This window comes from Vanessa tameamea, chromosome 2 (genome assembly GCF_037043105.1).
Source record: "Vanessa tameamea isolate UH-Manoa-2023 chromosome 2, ilVanTame1 primary haplotype, whole genome shotgun sequence".
Taxonomy (NCBI): domain Eukaryota; kingdom Metazoa; phylum Arthropoda; class Insecta; order Lepidoptera; family Nymphalidae; genus Vanessa; species Vanessa tameamea.
In genome coordinates, this window is record NC_087310.1 from 1,750,217 (window position 1) to 1,765,212 (window position 14,996).

The following is a 14,996-nucleotide window of genomic DNA, read 5'->3' on the forward strand; positions in this document are numbered from 1 at the left end:
TTTTTAGTTTCCGAATGGGAGGGCGAAGTATTGGAAATGGCGCGGATATCAAGACTGGATATGGGAGCTTATTTGTGTATCGCCAGTAATGGAGTACCGCCGACGGTTTCGAAGAGAGTCAAAGTTAGCGTGGATTGTAAGTGAAATTACATTTAATATATTTTTAAATGCATTATTATATTTTATAATTTTAGCTGATGAATATTTCTTTCTGTTTAGTTCCTCCTATGCTTTGGATACCACACCAACTTGTCGGCGCTCCACTATACTACAACGTAACGTTGGAGTGCTTCACTGAAGCCCATCCTACATCTTTGAACTATTGGACTCGAGACGACGGTCATATGATCCACGAGAGTGCTAAGTACCACATGGAGAACACAATTGGAGCTCCTGCTTATAAGACTCATATGAAGTTACTCATCAGGCACATCGTCACTGAAGACTATGGTACTTATAAGTGTGTAGCAAAGAATCCGAGGGGAGAATCAGATGGAACCATAAGACTATATAGTGAGAACAATTTTCCTATAACTGTATTCATTTGTTGTTTAATTAGATAAACGTATCATGTGACAAAATATATTAACATAAAATAAATGCTTCAAGCGTCATCACCACCGACAACGACTCCAGATCCCAGAGCCATTACAGTACTTCCACCATCAAAACCTCCACGTCGGGATACACCACTTACAGATAAAGGTAATTCATTATATAATACGTAGCAGCAAGTAAGCTTTGTTAATTAACAAAGAGCTTATTTAGAGCAAAGAAATATGGAATCGTAATGAAAAGCGTATATTTCCAGAATGTAAATCAGAACATCAATAAATTCCCTGGTACGAGTGAAATGGGTTTATTTTTATCGGGTATCGTTGCCGATAAAATGCATTCAAACAAGATTTTTATGCCAGTGATTTCGTTTATTAAGAGATAATAATACCTTTACGATTTGTATCCCACGAGATCGTTCAGTTTATTTTCATTGTTTGCTGCTGTTTCGGTTATTATTAGTGGTCGTTATGTATGTTTATAGATCATAAACTATTACGACGTTTTGCTTGTTGTGAAGCTGTTAACTGGCTTCGAATGTTATAGTCTCATAAAGCACAAACAAATCGTTTTATAAGCAAAGCCTTTACGGAAAGTATACACAAACTTATAATTATTTTTATATACCTTAATATTTAAACAAGCATAAAGCAAGTCCAATTATATTGTAAACATTTTTTACATTTTATTGATAGTTAAATATGTATTGCTCAATTAAAAATATCTACTCTAATTTTATACTTTTGAGCACTTAATATAACATAAAGAAATATAAAGTTTAACATTTTAACCACTCACGAACAAAACAGGATGTTACGTAAGTATAATCGTGTTATGGTCTAGTAATACCAGGGACTCATAAGTTGTTCGGTGCGCGTCATTACTCCGCCGTTATTGGGAAGTTGGGCATTTTCCCGGACATGTTGCCACTCGCCGGACAACGACAACATCTTGCGCGACAACCTATTACAGCCAAGTGTCAACTTGTGCCTTCCATTTTACGAATCTAGCAATTTTTATTTTCAGACGTATAAAAAAGTTCTGAAAATTAATTTACAAATTGTTATGTGAAAAATTATTGAACTTACTAAAAATGTTTGTCATATTCACGCAAATTGAATTGGACTTTCATTTATGAGACTTCAACTGACATTTCTACCAATAAAGTTCAAAATAGTAGTTTTTAAATTCAATCAATTTTGTATGCACATGAACTTGAAAAATCCATTTAGACGACAACGATTGTAAGTTTTGCGGCGGGTTGTTTTTGCACGGGCGGCGACGCGGCGCGGATAGGACATCGACCGCTATTCTATTTTATTTTTTGCTTCCATTACGAATTTACGGCTAGGCCAGCCACTCGACAATATTGCGCAACTTTTCAATATCGTCCGGCCGAGCGCTCGGTCGTACCCTTGCCATTTTAAATCATTCCTTAGCCTAATGAGTGTTGTACTACTTATGATCATTCCGTTTCAATATAAATTCTATCCGTTGAAATACTTGGTAAATGTACTTTAATATTAAAACTTCGTATTAGATTCATAGAGTACGAATCATAGATTTGACTTCTTACGTTTCTATTTATAATATTTTGTTTTGAATTACATTTCTATATAAATATTAAGGTTAACGATCACGACGTTTTTATAAGAAAACATGGTTAATTAGTGTAAAATAAAATAAAGCTATGCTCAATCACATGTCTCCCCAGGAACGAAGTATCAATCGAACTTGAACGAGATCGATAAGGGGAAGCAAAAGTCTGACGAGGGTGGCGGGAAGACGCATCTTAACTGGGTGGGTGGTGCATCACAAGTCACAGGTAAACACTTTCATTAAATTTACCAAAAATCCAAAAGATAAATATTATAACAGGAATTTAAAAATAACATTCTACTAATATTCTATATCATATATTGTTTTTTGTCTATTTTACCATAAATAAATAATAATAATAATAATATATCGTCTTTTATATTTTAATATGTTTTGAATGTTAAATCTTAAAACTAGTAGTTTGAATATGTTAAGTAGTTCTCTAACACATGCAAAACAATTTTAAAGTTTCTTGGATTATCTCCACCGGTTCGTAACGATGTTATTATAACAACAATCTATCTTTCAGATAAGGCAGATTTGAGAAGAAACCATCCACTGATTTTAGTTTTAATCTTTGCCTCCTGGTTATATTTAAATTAATTTAAAAGCACCTATTATATATAATAAAAGATACACTGTCCATAAATCATGTAACCGTAAATTACGCGCTGTAATAATAATAATGATTTTTGAGAGCAACTTAACTTTTACAATTGTATATTTATATTGCACTTGTCGAAAATATTTGTAATCTAACGCAAGACCTACATAAGGTATTTGTTAAAACACTATAAGTTCGCACTGTCCCATATCCGCTTAGCTGTAACACTGTATCAAGGAGTATTTATATTTTAGGTAATATTATAAAAATAGCTTAGTGTATTACAAAATTTTACTCTATACAGAGTTCGAAAAGGCTCTCCAGTCTCGACATATTAATTTATATTATTTTGGATTTTTCTCGAAAACAGGTAACGTAGTTTTAATAAATTAGAGGCATCGTTAAATCTCTTAGATGAGAGTAAAAATTAAACAGTCGATATAAAGTATATATATTTATATATTTATTGTGTATAAATGTTGTTGTTAATTATATACTATCTATAATTATTATTATGTATAAAAGTTCCTTAATAGCGAACCCACGATTTAGCAGACTTAAGAAAATGTTCATTTTTATTTTTTTATAATAATTTGGATTTGTATTATTTAATCACTAAAACTATGGATTTAATAGATTTTATTTATGTTGATGTATTGTTTTTGCTTCATATTTATGAAGAGTATGTCTGCTAAAGAGTGAATATATTTAATTCTGAATCGTCGCACGTGTAATAATAAAAATAAAGTGCACAATTATCATAACAATTATTTTTATTAATAGACTAAGACTGAATAAAATATTTATTAATTTAAATTAGTGTGGAAAAATATATCGCTTATTTAGTCATGTTCGCTGTGATTTGTAATGCCAACAAAATAAATGAATAAAATCCATTTTATTATTAATATTAAAAAGTTTGCTACATCAAATAAACAGATACAATCTACTATGGGGTACACGAAGAAGTTTTGGTTTGATTTAATTATGTAAAGAAATATGTTTTATAACTTATATTTATTTCATTCAATAATTTTACACAAAGAAAATTAAGAAATATAAATTATAGAAACGGGAACACACTTTTTTTTTGTCCGTGGGCAGTTAACGTCATTGGTCACATCATCGGCGACATGTAAACTTTGGAAATAATTAATATTTATTACAGTGCCGAATGTCTATGGGGCTTTGGATCCATCGTGACTTATTTCTAGCTCCGCCTAGATATGAAATAAATATTGGTTTGTGAAATAAAAAATGCTAGTCTCATTTAAGCTCTCGTTTTTAGTAATATTTATTTCACTATTAATATCAACCTCGCAAATATGTAAATTATATAATTTATAATAATTTAGTAAATATTTGTTTGCCTGATACGTGTCTTACAAGGCTTGCAATGTCGTTGTTTTTTTGTTTTAATTAGCAATTGCATATTATATTAAATACAATGAAATATCGGTTATTCTCTCAGTTTTGTGATAACAATATTGTGCTATTGATTATAATTTTAAATACCTCGTGGAGCGAAACTAGCACATGAAAACTCCATGCTAAGCGAAGTTACCCAAATTGAAGCGAACATGGAAAACAAAATCTTTTGCCAACAAAATGCCAATGTCTGGAATTATATAGCGACTAGCGACATAAAAGTTTGAAAATAAAATTTTAATTTTAATTTCTATATACAACGGATATGTTTAATATACATTTTTTTGTCCTTTAATTAATCCATGTTACTTTTTCCATACCAATCCCGAAGCCCAGATTTCTTCTGTCAATTAAAGTTTGTATAGGATACGTATAATATGTAAATGTTAAAGTTAACATGTTGCCAAATTGCTACTTTATAAGAAAATCTGCATAGATAATATTGTTGTAAATATAATTAAGCCAAGCCATGGGGTGTGTTTTTAATAACAGAGTGTATTGATTGATGTTCACGACTGCATTGTATGAGATGTAAACATATGAAGTGCTCGCGTGTCTACACGTGACAGATATTACAGAGTAGAAAATAAATAAAGCTTGTTTTAAAGAAGCGTTTTTTTTTTTCTTGTTGTATTTTTATGATATTTATCCCCGAACAATATCCTACATAGTTAATTAATATTTTTCTTGAAGTTCTTAGTCCGTTAAATAAAACTCTCGAGGAATTTTGATATCATCTAATGCCTAGCAGATTTGTTTTGATGCCGTAATCACAATTTAAGTTAAGAAAGTTTACATCCATCATACTTTGATGGTCCAAAATGCTTACAAACAATCTGCGGCAGTTCTTCAAAGATTAGGGCTGGCTTTGGGGCGCCGAAAAGGCTCCAACTACGTATGGCCACCCGCCAACTCTCGTGAGCCAATCTAACTTCTTTTAAATGTGTTTTTGATGTAAAGAACACATTACGGCACGCATCGCTTCCCGCACACAATTTTTTAAACTAATTTAGCTTTTGATTTATTGATCGTTGACTTTGATCCTACTTTAAATTTCTTAAGATAAAAATGTTAAGGCGAGCGTCTTCGGTAAAGTAAGTTCACACAGTCAATTTATTTTATTTCTAGGCATTAAGTTTAAAGTAAAAATTTAAACAACTGCCACTCAATACTCCACTGGTGGGCCTCCTCTCCTTTTCGAGGAGAAGTTTTGGAGCTTATTCCATCACGCTGCTCCATTGCGGGTTGGTGGATACACACATATGCAGAACTTCATTGAAATTACACACGTGCAGTTTTTCTCCCAATGCTTTCCTTCACAATCGAGCCCGAGATGAATTATAAACACAAATTAAGCAAGGAAATTTCAATTGTGCTTGCCTGGGTTTGAAACCGCAACTATGAGGTTAAGACGCACACGTTCTAACCACTGGGTCATCTTGGCTTGTACATATACAAATATTTTTTAATATTCGTCTACATAAATATTGATTTGATAATTTATTTAGATTCATATTTGCTTGAAATTTATATAACTAATAGGAGTACATATCAAATCACTTAAAGTGAAAAAAATATTTCACTAAAGAATCGTGTACATATTTTCAAACTAAAACGAATAAAATTAATACTTACGGTGATAAAATGATGATTATCAATAATATAATGGAAATAAAAGTAAGTGTAATATAACAGTTAAGACGTTTAAAAGATAATTTTAATTACTATTAAATAATTAAACATTAAAATTAAAAATGTCCTGTACGTACATATATTTTACACTTGCAAAATAATGATTCATTCCAACTGTATCGAAATCTTAATTATATATTTGTTCTTTGATGTAAAACATTAATATAGAGCCTTATTGTTCTCGTGTGAAGCTGGGACGTAGCATGTTACAAAGTAAATAGGTCTATATACATAATCGATTAGTTATGGAACATTAGACTTTTGACAGATTAGATTTTAATTGAAAATAAAAAACATCAATAGTGCACTTAGGATCTTTTTAATTTGATACATGATATTTGTATTGGCTAGCTTATTACTTAGCGAACGATACAGTAGGCGTGTTGAACTTCCGTCGTGGCCGGATACACGAGTAACATGAGCAAATAAAATTAGCGTTATAACCTAGCTATGTGATGTTATAGTATATATAGTATAGTCAATGAGGTATATAAACACGATTAATTGCTTAAATATACTATAGAATACACAAAGCACAGACTTCAGGTAAAAAGGAAAGCGACATAAGAATAAAATTAAAATTATGACAACGGAAAAAGACTATATAAACCTAATAAATTATTTAATACCTTTAGTTTATATCATTGAGAATTCTGAATACTCTAAAAAATAACAGTTTTCTTGTCGATGAACACAAAATTCAAAATCTATCGTTATTAATTATCCATAACAAGTATATTAAAATAAAATTTAGCAATAGGCAAAGTTAACAAAATATTTTCGTAATTTATTACAGAAACGACGTATACTTTGCCCCAGGAAGGATGTAATTACTTCGCGGATGGGGAAGCTCAGTGCTGTAAACTTAACTTTTCGTTTCTATAAAATGATTATCACTAATTCTACAAAATAATATATTTATTGATAAACATACGAGTACGAAAAAATTATGTATGACATAAAAAATCATCGACGACGATGAAGGCAAAATATCCAATGTAATATCGATCAATTTCATTACAAAGGTTTAAGTTAAGAGAAAAAGGCTTCTTATTTGATAACGCATAAGATGGATAAGCCTTTATTGAATTTCGCAAAACTCACAATCCAAATAACAGAGCTTCTAACAAAAATGATATAACATAACATATCATAACATAAAACCTCCTTGAAATGTACTACAATAAAAGTAATTTGATTACGTTTTATTAGCTAAAGACTACTTTATTAAAATAACAAAAGTGAAAACAGTGTAATAGGGTTTTGTCAGTCGTCTCGTTACGCTCCACATAGAGGCGGCCATAATTTCCAGGAGGCAAATTAATCCGAGCACGGGCGGCCTGATCGGCGCCGGTCAGCGCGTCCTCGCATACTAATGCTATTGTTTATCGAAGGGGCTAATCTGTGCGTACCAGCCGTTACTGTCCACTCTCGATATTATAACGGGTCACTTTCAGCCTTCTCTAATCCGACTGCCTTGCTCAAGCGGATGTACCGATCAATGTCACTATTTTGTTTTTTGTTTTTTTTAAGCAATCGTTGTCAAACGTCTGCTTATTAATTCGTTGAGATTAGTTAATGATATAATTATGTAGCAAAAGTAATAAATTCTATCATTTTACATTAAATATCTACTTTTATAAATATTTCGACATTCTACTATATATATTTTAATAGACACGGTAGGATGATACGATAATTCCAAATTTTGGGAAAACATTTCTTCGAGTTTTTGCGAAAACATTCCTCAATCTTACAAAGCACGACGTGCGAAATTAACACAAAGCCGACTCTGTATGGTCTTTTCTTGTTGTGTGCGATTATTTTTCTAAAAACCGAAGGCGCGTACTGGTTACACATCCCGTAGCATCGAATGCTCTCGGGTTTCGATTTCATTGATAAACAACCTAATTTTTAGATTTGTTGTTACCGATAAGACAATTGTCTAATTATTATTATTATATATTGGCTACAACTTTATTAAATATTTGCACGGACACGATATATCTCGTTTAACTTATTTTCTTTTTATTAAATCTAATTCGATTTTTTATTAATAATATAAAACCTTATTATATGTTATTTAAACATTACCATTACACTAATCAGGACACATACATTTATATTTATTTGAATATTAATTTAAATATTATTTAAAAGTATTCTTAATCAACACTAAAATAAGATAAAACAAAAAACATCCATAATGTTATATAAATGGGTAAAATCAAATGTTCCACATTCTCCTATCGGCCATCGTAACATGTGTTAAGTTGTAAAAAAGTCGTCTCGTACTGAGTGATAATAAAGGTAAACCCTCTGCGGCACCTTTATTGTTATCAAATAAAAATAATCCCGGGATTTTTCGGGATGATCGTAAATTATGACCGAATCCGCAGGGGCGGCTGCGGCCCGCGTGTAACGGATCTCGGCTCTAAAGTGTTGGCTTCCTCGACATGCTATTATGTCTTGTGAGAGAGGAATAAATAAGAGATACGGCACGTTTTATTTGCAATGATTTACAGTACTATTGTTGGTTTTCGTGTTTGGCTAACATTGTATGATCGAATCAAAAATATTCTTATTAATAAAACACACGAGATGAAATAATTAAAAAAGTATATTTTATCCAAAACCGACAATTTGTATTAATTTACGTGTTTTAAATAAAAAAATAAAAAAATATAATAAACAGCAAAAGCAGTTCCAGATACGAAATAGTCCTTCACACGTAAGTTACCTATCGAAACTGAGTTTTATATTCAAACATTTTACATCCCAAAGATGAAATGATTCTTTTTAAGACATAATATTCTAAAGCCCTCCCTTTCGTGAAATTTTGCTAAAATATAAAAGATTTAAAAATACAGACGGTTCCTACTAGGGCTCGCTAAACCGTTTTTCTAATGTATAGTACTTATTTTGAGTATTCATTTCAAATTAATTTTTTGCTCAGTGAAACTTATTTAAATACGAAACAATAATTAACTTATTATCTATAATACGGCATAAAATGAAAAATATTTTGATAAACACTCGCTAGAAGGCACCGATGTAAGTAATAGAGGTAAAAAGATATCCAAATAGCATTAAATTAACGCGATGACAAAAAGAATACGCCATGATCCGATAATAATGGGGGCCGACAAACATTTTTGGTGGTGTGAAGCGCTGAAAAGCTACCGATACCAACAAAAGTGGCAACTGAAACTAATGAATTATTCATGACAACGGTGCGGTGCATGTTCTATCACTGTTTTATCTATTGCGGGGCTTACGGTTGCGGTCCGCCCTCCCCATACCGCACCCCCGCAAGGGTTAACTACCTTGCAACCACCAATTTTCTGCCGTTTGAGAAGACTAGATAAGCTTCATGTCGCAAATAAACATTACCGTAATGTGACCGCCGACGCAATTACTATTAAACAAAAGCCAGTTTATTTATTCATTTCGTAAGGTTTTTCTCGTTTACAGCTAATTATATTTGCTGTTAACGGTAAACGGTAATATTAAATGCGATGTTCTTCTATTTGGCTGGAACGTTGTATTCGGTCGACTATATTATGCTTGTCTTAAAAACACGGACGTCACGGGAGACCCAACATTTGTGAAACAGTGAAGGTTATTGAAATAATTTATAATTAAATAAAACTATGAATAAATATGGATTGAAGTAAATAAATATATAGAGTTTCTTCAATAAAATACATAGGTACATTTTTACTGAGTGCAGTAGACACTTTATATCGAAATATACTCCTAGTATGTTGTATACGGCATACGCGCCACGCACCAAAATGAGAGTAAAAAGTAAGAGATGTCTGTTAAGAATTGTTCGTAAATAGAAAGTAAATGTATATGAAAAAAAGTTAAAGTAATTGAAGTAAATATATTTAGAATAACATATAGCAATAAAAAAAAGCTGTCAATGTGGGCCACGTCTTTCAAGAACGATAACGAGCTCCAACTTCAGCGAAGATCTGCTGATGTTTAGTAAATAAGAAAATTTGTAAACCGCCACACCAAAAAAAATTAATGAGAGATTAGCCAGATGGCATAAGAGAGCGATCCAGTATTAGGAACGTCAAAAGATGTTTCACATATAAAAAAAAACGAATATAATTTATTTTAGTGCGTGAACTACATTGTTCTTTCGACATTAGAAGATGTGAATCAGTGAAATGAAATAAATGAAGGTGAAATAATATCAATGATTGTGATGAGATTTTATTTAAATTAATTAAATTAACTGTTTATATATAATACTATTATAATATTATATATAATACTGCTTCGTTGATCTCATCACTAAATTAACGAGGCAGTTAATTAGGCTAGCCAGTGTTAGGGCAACACATACCGGGATCATAGGTTCAAATCCTAGATCGAGCTAAGGATCAAGAAATATAGCAACCGGTACATAACGATAATTATGAATGAATCATATGTAAAAATATTTTCATCATCCTTATCAATGAAAAAAAATGTTTTTCTGTGTTAAAAATTGAAACAATTGAAGGAAGTGCAATATATCTACGACAGGCGCCTTATTGCAGCCGGAGACGCGGCGTCGCCGGGCTTCCCCGTAAACAAGATAAAACCGCTCACCTCGGCCGGGACACGGTATTCTCGACATATAAATCTGCACAGATTTCTTTGCGTGATCTTACTTGATCGTGTGTTTGAACTACTACAGCTACTATATTTTTAAAATGTAGAATTGTTTAAAAAAAATAAAAATTAATTATGTTTTTATTGGGATTATTTTAGTATAACTATAGTCGTGGCCAAGTATTTTTGGTATTTTTTTTTTAATTATATCCTAGCTAACAGTTATGGTTTAGTTTTATAATTCAAGTTTAATATAACTACGATTTAAATGATGATTAGTCATTGCAGAACCATTTAATCCTAATTTATATTTTTTTTATTTAACAGTTTTAATATATCTGAAAGGAGAAGAAAAAAATTTTTAACGGTATGAATCGTACATGATTGGAGCTTCTATGTTCGTCCTTGATGACGATAAAATTTCAAGGCCAAATATGACTCTACTATCATATCATCATCGCTATAGTAAAATACAAAGTTTCAATTCAAACAGTATGTACAAGTAATTATTTGTAATTTACATCCTCTAGTTTATACGGGTCTTAGGCCACATATTTTAGAAATCTGAAAAAATTACGTAAATCGCAAAAGCAAATCAATTTGTTTCCATTAAAATACACTTGAAAAAATAACGTGACGTTGAAATGTCTTTACATCGTATAAATTGCAAGTCTACGGAATCTTTAAATCCAATCCATGGTTTCCTAGATGTGACACAAACTTCCTGAATTATTTCTTTATCATGTGTCAAATGTCTATAAATTTACTATGCCATGTTATAAAAGGGAGCTTATCCAAAATTGACTCTATTATAATTATTAACATATCAAAGCGTAAATATTGTAAAGGTGATAAGTTTTCTGTATGATATCGGTGATATCGGGCCGAGATGGCCCAGTGGTTAGAACGCGTGCATCTTAACCGATGATTTCGGGTTCGAACCCAGGCAGGCACCACTGAATTTTCATGTGCTTAATTTGTGTTTATAATTCATCTCGTGCTCGGCGGTGAAGGAAAACATCGTGAGGAAACCTGCATGTGTGAAATTTCAACGAAATTCTGCCACATGTGTATTCCACCAACCCGCATTGGAGCAGCGTGGTGGAATATGCTCCATACCTTCTCCTCAACGGGAGAGGAGGCCTTAGCCCAGCAGTGGGAAATTTACAGGCTGATTATTATATGTTATGATATCGGTGGGCAAACCGCCGAAACGTATAACCGGTGGCAGCTTTACATTTGATTCAACACAACAGTGTTCAAAACAATACATGACGATACAAAAATGCTTTTATGAGACTTTTTTTTCTCGCTGAAAAAACGCATGAAGTTACACGAGTATGTAGAACTCGCCAGTGACTCTCCGTCTCATCGGCGGGGTCCACTTGATCGCTTTCGAATGCTAACGTGACGGACCTTTCTTCCATAAGTCTACTTGATTGAAGTATATTTTGATTTTGATATATATCCGCACAGTGTGCAGAACATCTTGCCATTTTGTGTTGGACTATATAAAGCTTAGATTAAGGCATCTGCGATATCGCACAATGTCAAATATATTGAAGAACTAATATATTTAATCATCTATACTTCTATTCAAATATTATAAATGCAAAAGTAACTCTATTTGTCTATCCGATTGATAGTTGCTCTTTCATGCACCAATCCACTGAACCGAATTTGATGAAATTTGGCTTGAACTTTAAAAGCAGACTAGACCAGTTTTTACGCCGTACATCCGACGACCAACTCCAAAATGCGAGTTAAGCCGCGAGATACAATTTGTATATTATATTTTCATTATACCTACAAAAACAAAAAATATTATTTCTGATTTATAATAAAACCAGCCGAGGTCGATCTAAATGTAGGCTTTCAGCCCTATATATTTTGTTACTTGAAAATATAATTTGAGAGATAATTCGAAGTAAAGTTTGCTTTAAATTGGTTTAGCGATTTCCAAGCTCTTAAGGTTTATGCAGTTTTGAAAGGATCTCAGCTTCTGACAGTTAGAAACTTCGAGATTGAGTTCAAATATTTAGTTTGTTGGTACGGAGTCTAAAACTTGAAGATCTAATGATAACCAGGTCACTTGTATCGAGCTCTACATTTTTATAGTTTCGTGTCTATCTCTTTTACTTTTCTTAGTGTATATTTTTAGATCTTTTTTATTTTTTAACAAATAAATAGTATAAAATAAAACTTCAATTATTATTAATTTAAAAACTAATCTTTTCAAATTATAAGTAATGTATCATCGTCGTTGAAAAGTAATAATATTGCTTTCCGTTAACTCAAACAAAGACCAAAAGTCAAAAATATTTTTTTTCGATACACATAACAGAAATTTATAGATTTTTAAAAAAATATGTAACAAATGACTTTTTTTCTAGTACCAATAATTGTGTTTTTAGATACTCTTTATTTTATATACATGTATTTTTTAATATTGTATCTAAATAAACTTATGGACTATAAATAATTCCTGAATCAATAAACACTCCACCTCGATATTGAATGAATTTAAATGAAATTAAACCTATATCCTATATGTTAAGTCTGTGTATATAAAATATATATATGTATGTACAAAACACATTGGTTAAATTTGGCAAAAAAGTCGCTTAGTTCACATCACTCAGGACAGAGTGTGGTAAATTAATCTCGAAGCCAAGAAGGCATGATTATAGGTACACACACATACATTTATACACAACACACTATTATAAAACAATAACATAATTAAAATATAATATATCTGAAGAAGTTGATTATTTTTAAAATCTTATGATAGTTTTTAATTGATGTACATAATTTATTGTTCACCAAAATTCCAGAAAAATAATAAGAGTAAAAATGGTGTTAAAGGCTAATTGCGTAAATAACAATCTCTTTTGGATAGCTTTTGCCAGTAACCATTTTTATTTTTTTAGTAAGGTCTTGATGTTAGTGGTTTTTAAAATTTAGTAATGCATATATACAAAGAGATACTCTCCTATAATAAGCGACTTTAAAACTTTTATTTACCTATTTTTTTATGAGATAGGTAGGTGGTGGTGCAATTGGAGCACCCGATGCTAAGTGTTAACTACAGTCAATACACTTTAGCGCCGTAAAAAATCTTAATCATTCCTTACATCTCCAATGCACCACCAATCTTGGGAACTATTATTATGTCCATAAAGCCTGTAGTTACACTGGTTCATTTATCCTTTAAACCGGCACATAACAATACAATCAATCATCAATCAGGTGAGCCTCCTGCTCGTTTGCCACCTCTAACATAAAAAAAAAAAAAAACAATACAAAGTATTGCTGCTAATCGGTAGAATGTATGACGACTGTGTGGAACCTACCAAAACGGTTTTGATTAAATCCCTACATTAATAAGAAATTGTGCAATTTATAGTAGATCATTTTTTTATTTGTTTTTGAGAAGAATTCTCTGATATGCAGATATCAATAATAATAGTATAGAATTTCAACTCCATTAGATTAAAGAGTTAGAAACGAATACACAACAGAGAAACATTCATTTTAATATATTATATATACTTAATGTAAAAATTTAGCTTTTATTTATATAAAATTTATTGATATCATATGTGCTAACCTATGGCATAAACAATATATTAGAGAATATAAAAAACCATGTGAATCAAATGTTAATAGCAACTAAACTACGAGAACTTACGTAAGCATATAATATACCGAAAACCTGTGAATTTACACAGAAAATGTTCGTATAAAATACGTACAGAGATACTTGCCAACATTATAGATCTAATCAAATCAGATGTCAACTGGGAGCTTGGAGTTGGAAGATCACATTGATAGAAGCCGCCTAGCCGTCTGCGCACCATAAACAACTTAAGCAATTAAACTTTTATTCGGAAGTCGATATTCCTCTGCATTTTAAATATTTTACTACAAATAAAATTTTAAAATAACATTTAATTCTAATGGATCTGTGTACCAGAAGATGAAGTTTTGTCAAATATTATAAACTAGCGACCGGCCCCGGCATCGCATGGGTGCAATGCTGATACTAAATGAATGTCTTTTTATACATGCTCAAAGCTTTTTTTTCTTAAGACAATACAAACCGCTATGTCCCAGCATTTTAAATCTGTAATATCTTCGAAAATATATATTTAAATTACATGCTGTAAAGTGCCATATTGATCTATATTAAATGCACAATGTCTTTAAGTTACTTAATTTGATAAGGATTGATGCTGTATTGCTTAAAATCACTTCGTAAATAAGCCATTATAAGGTAATTAAAAAGAAAAGGATAAAAAATAGTTATTGTGGCTTATCCCTAAGAGATAGACATATACCATCCTGAACTTTTCTGAAGACCCTTTTAAGGTGTATAATACAGTAGTACATTATTTTGGTCTATATCGTAGGCATCAAATAGCCAGCGATTGAAATGTAAGCGCAAAATATGTTTTTATTTACGACATCATATTAGAATCCTCTACAATTGTCAATTTATCTA

The 14,996-nt window shown here is 31.4% G+C and overlaps 1 protein-coding gene across 1 annotated transcript in view; it reads left to right on the top strand.

Moving 5' to 3' along the window:
• The window catches only part of LOC113398248 (lachesin-like), a 75,696-nt gene extending 71,993 nt beyond the window's left edge, over positions 1-3,703 (top strand). Inside the window, exons 5-9 of the mRNA XM_026636890.2 lie at positions 8-136; positions 220-513; positions 610-705; positions 2,270-2,380; positions 2,684-3,703. Of these exons, the coding sequence (XP_026492675.2) occupies positions 8-136; positions 220-513; positions 610-705; positions 2,270-2,380; positions 2,684-2,757 (704 nt within the window). The 3' untranslated portion in view covers positions 2,758-3,703. The remainder of the gene's footprint in view (positions 1-7; positions 137-219; positions 514-609; positions 706-2,269; positions 2,381-2,683) is intronic.
• Positions 3,704-14,996: the final 11,293 nt, after the last annotated feature.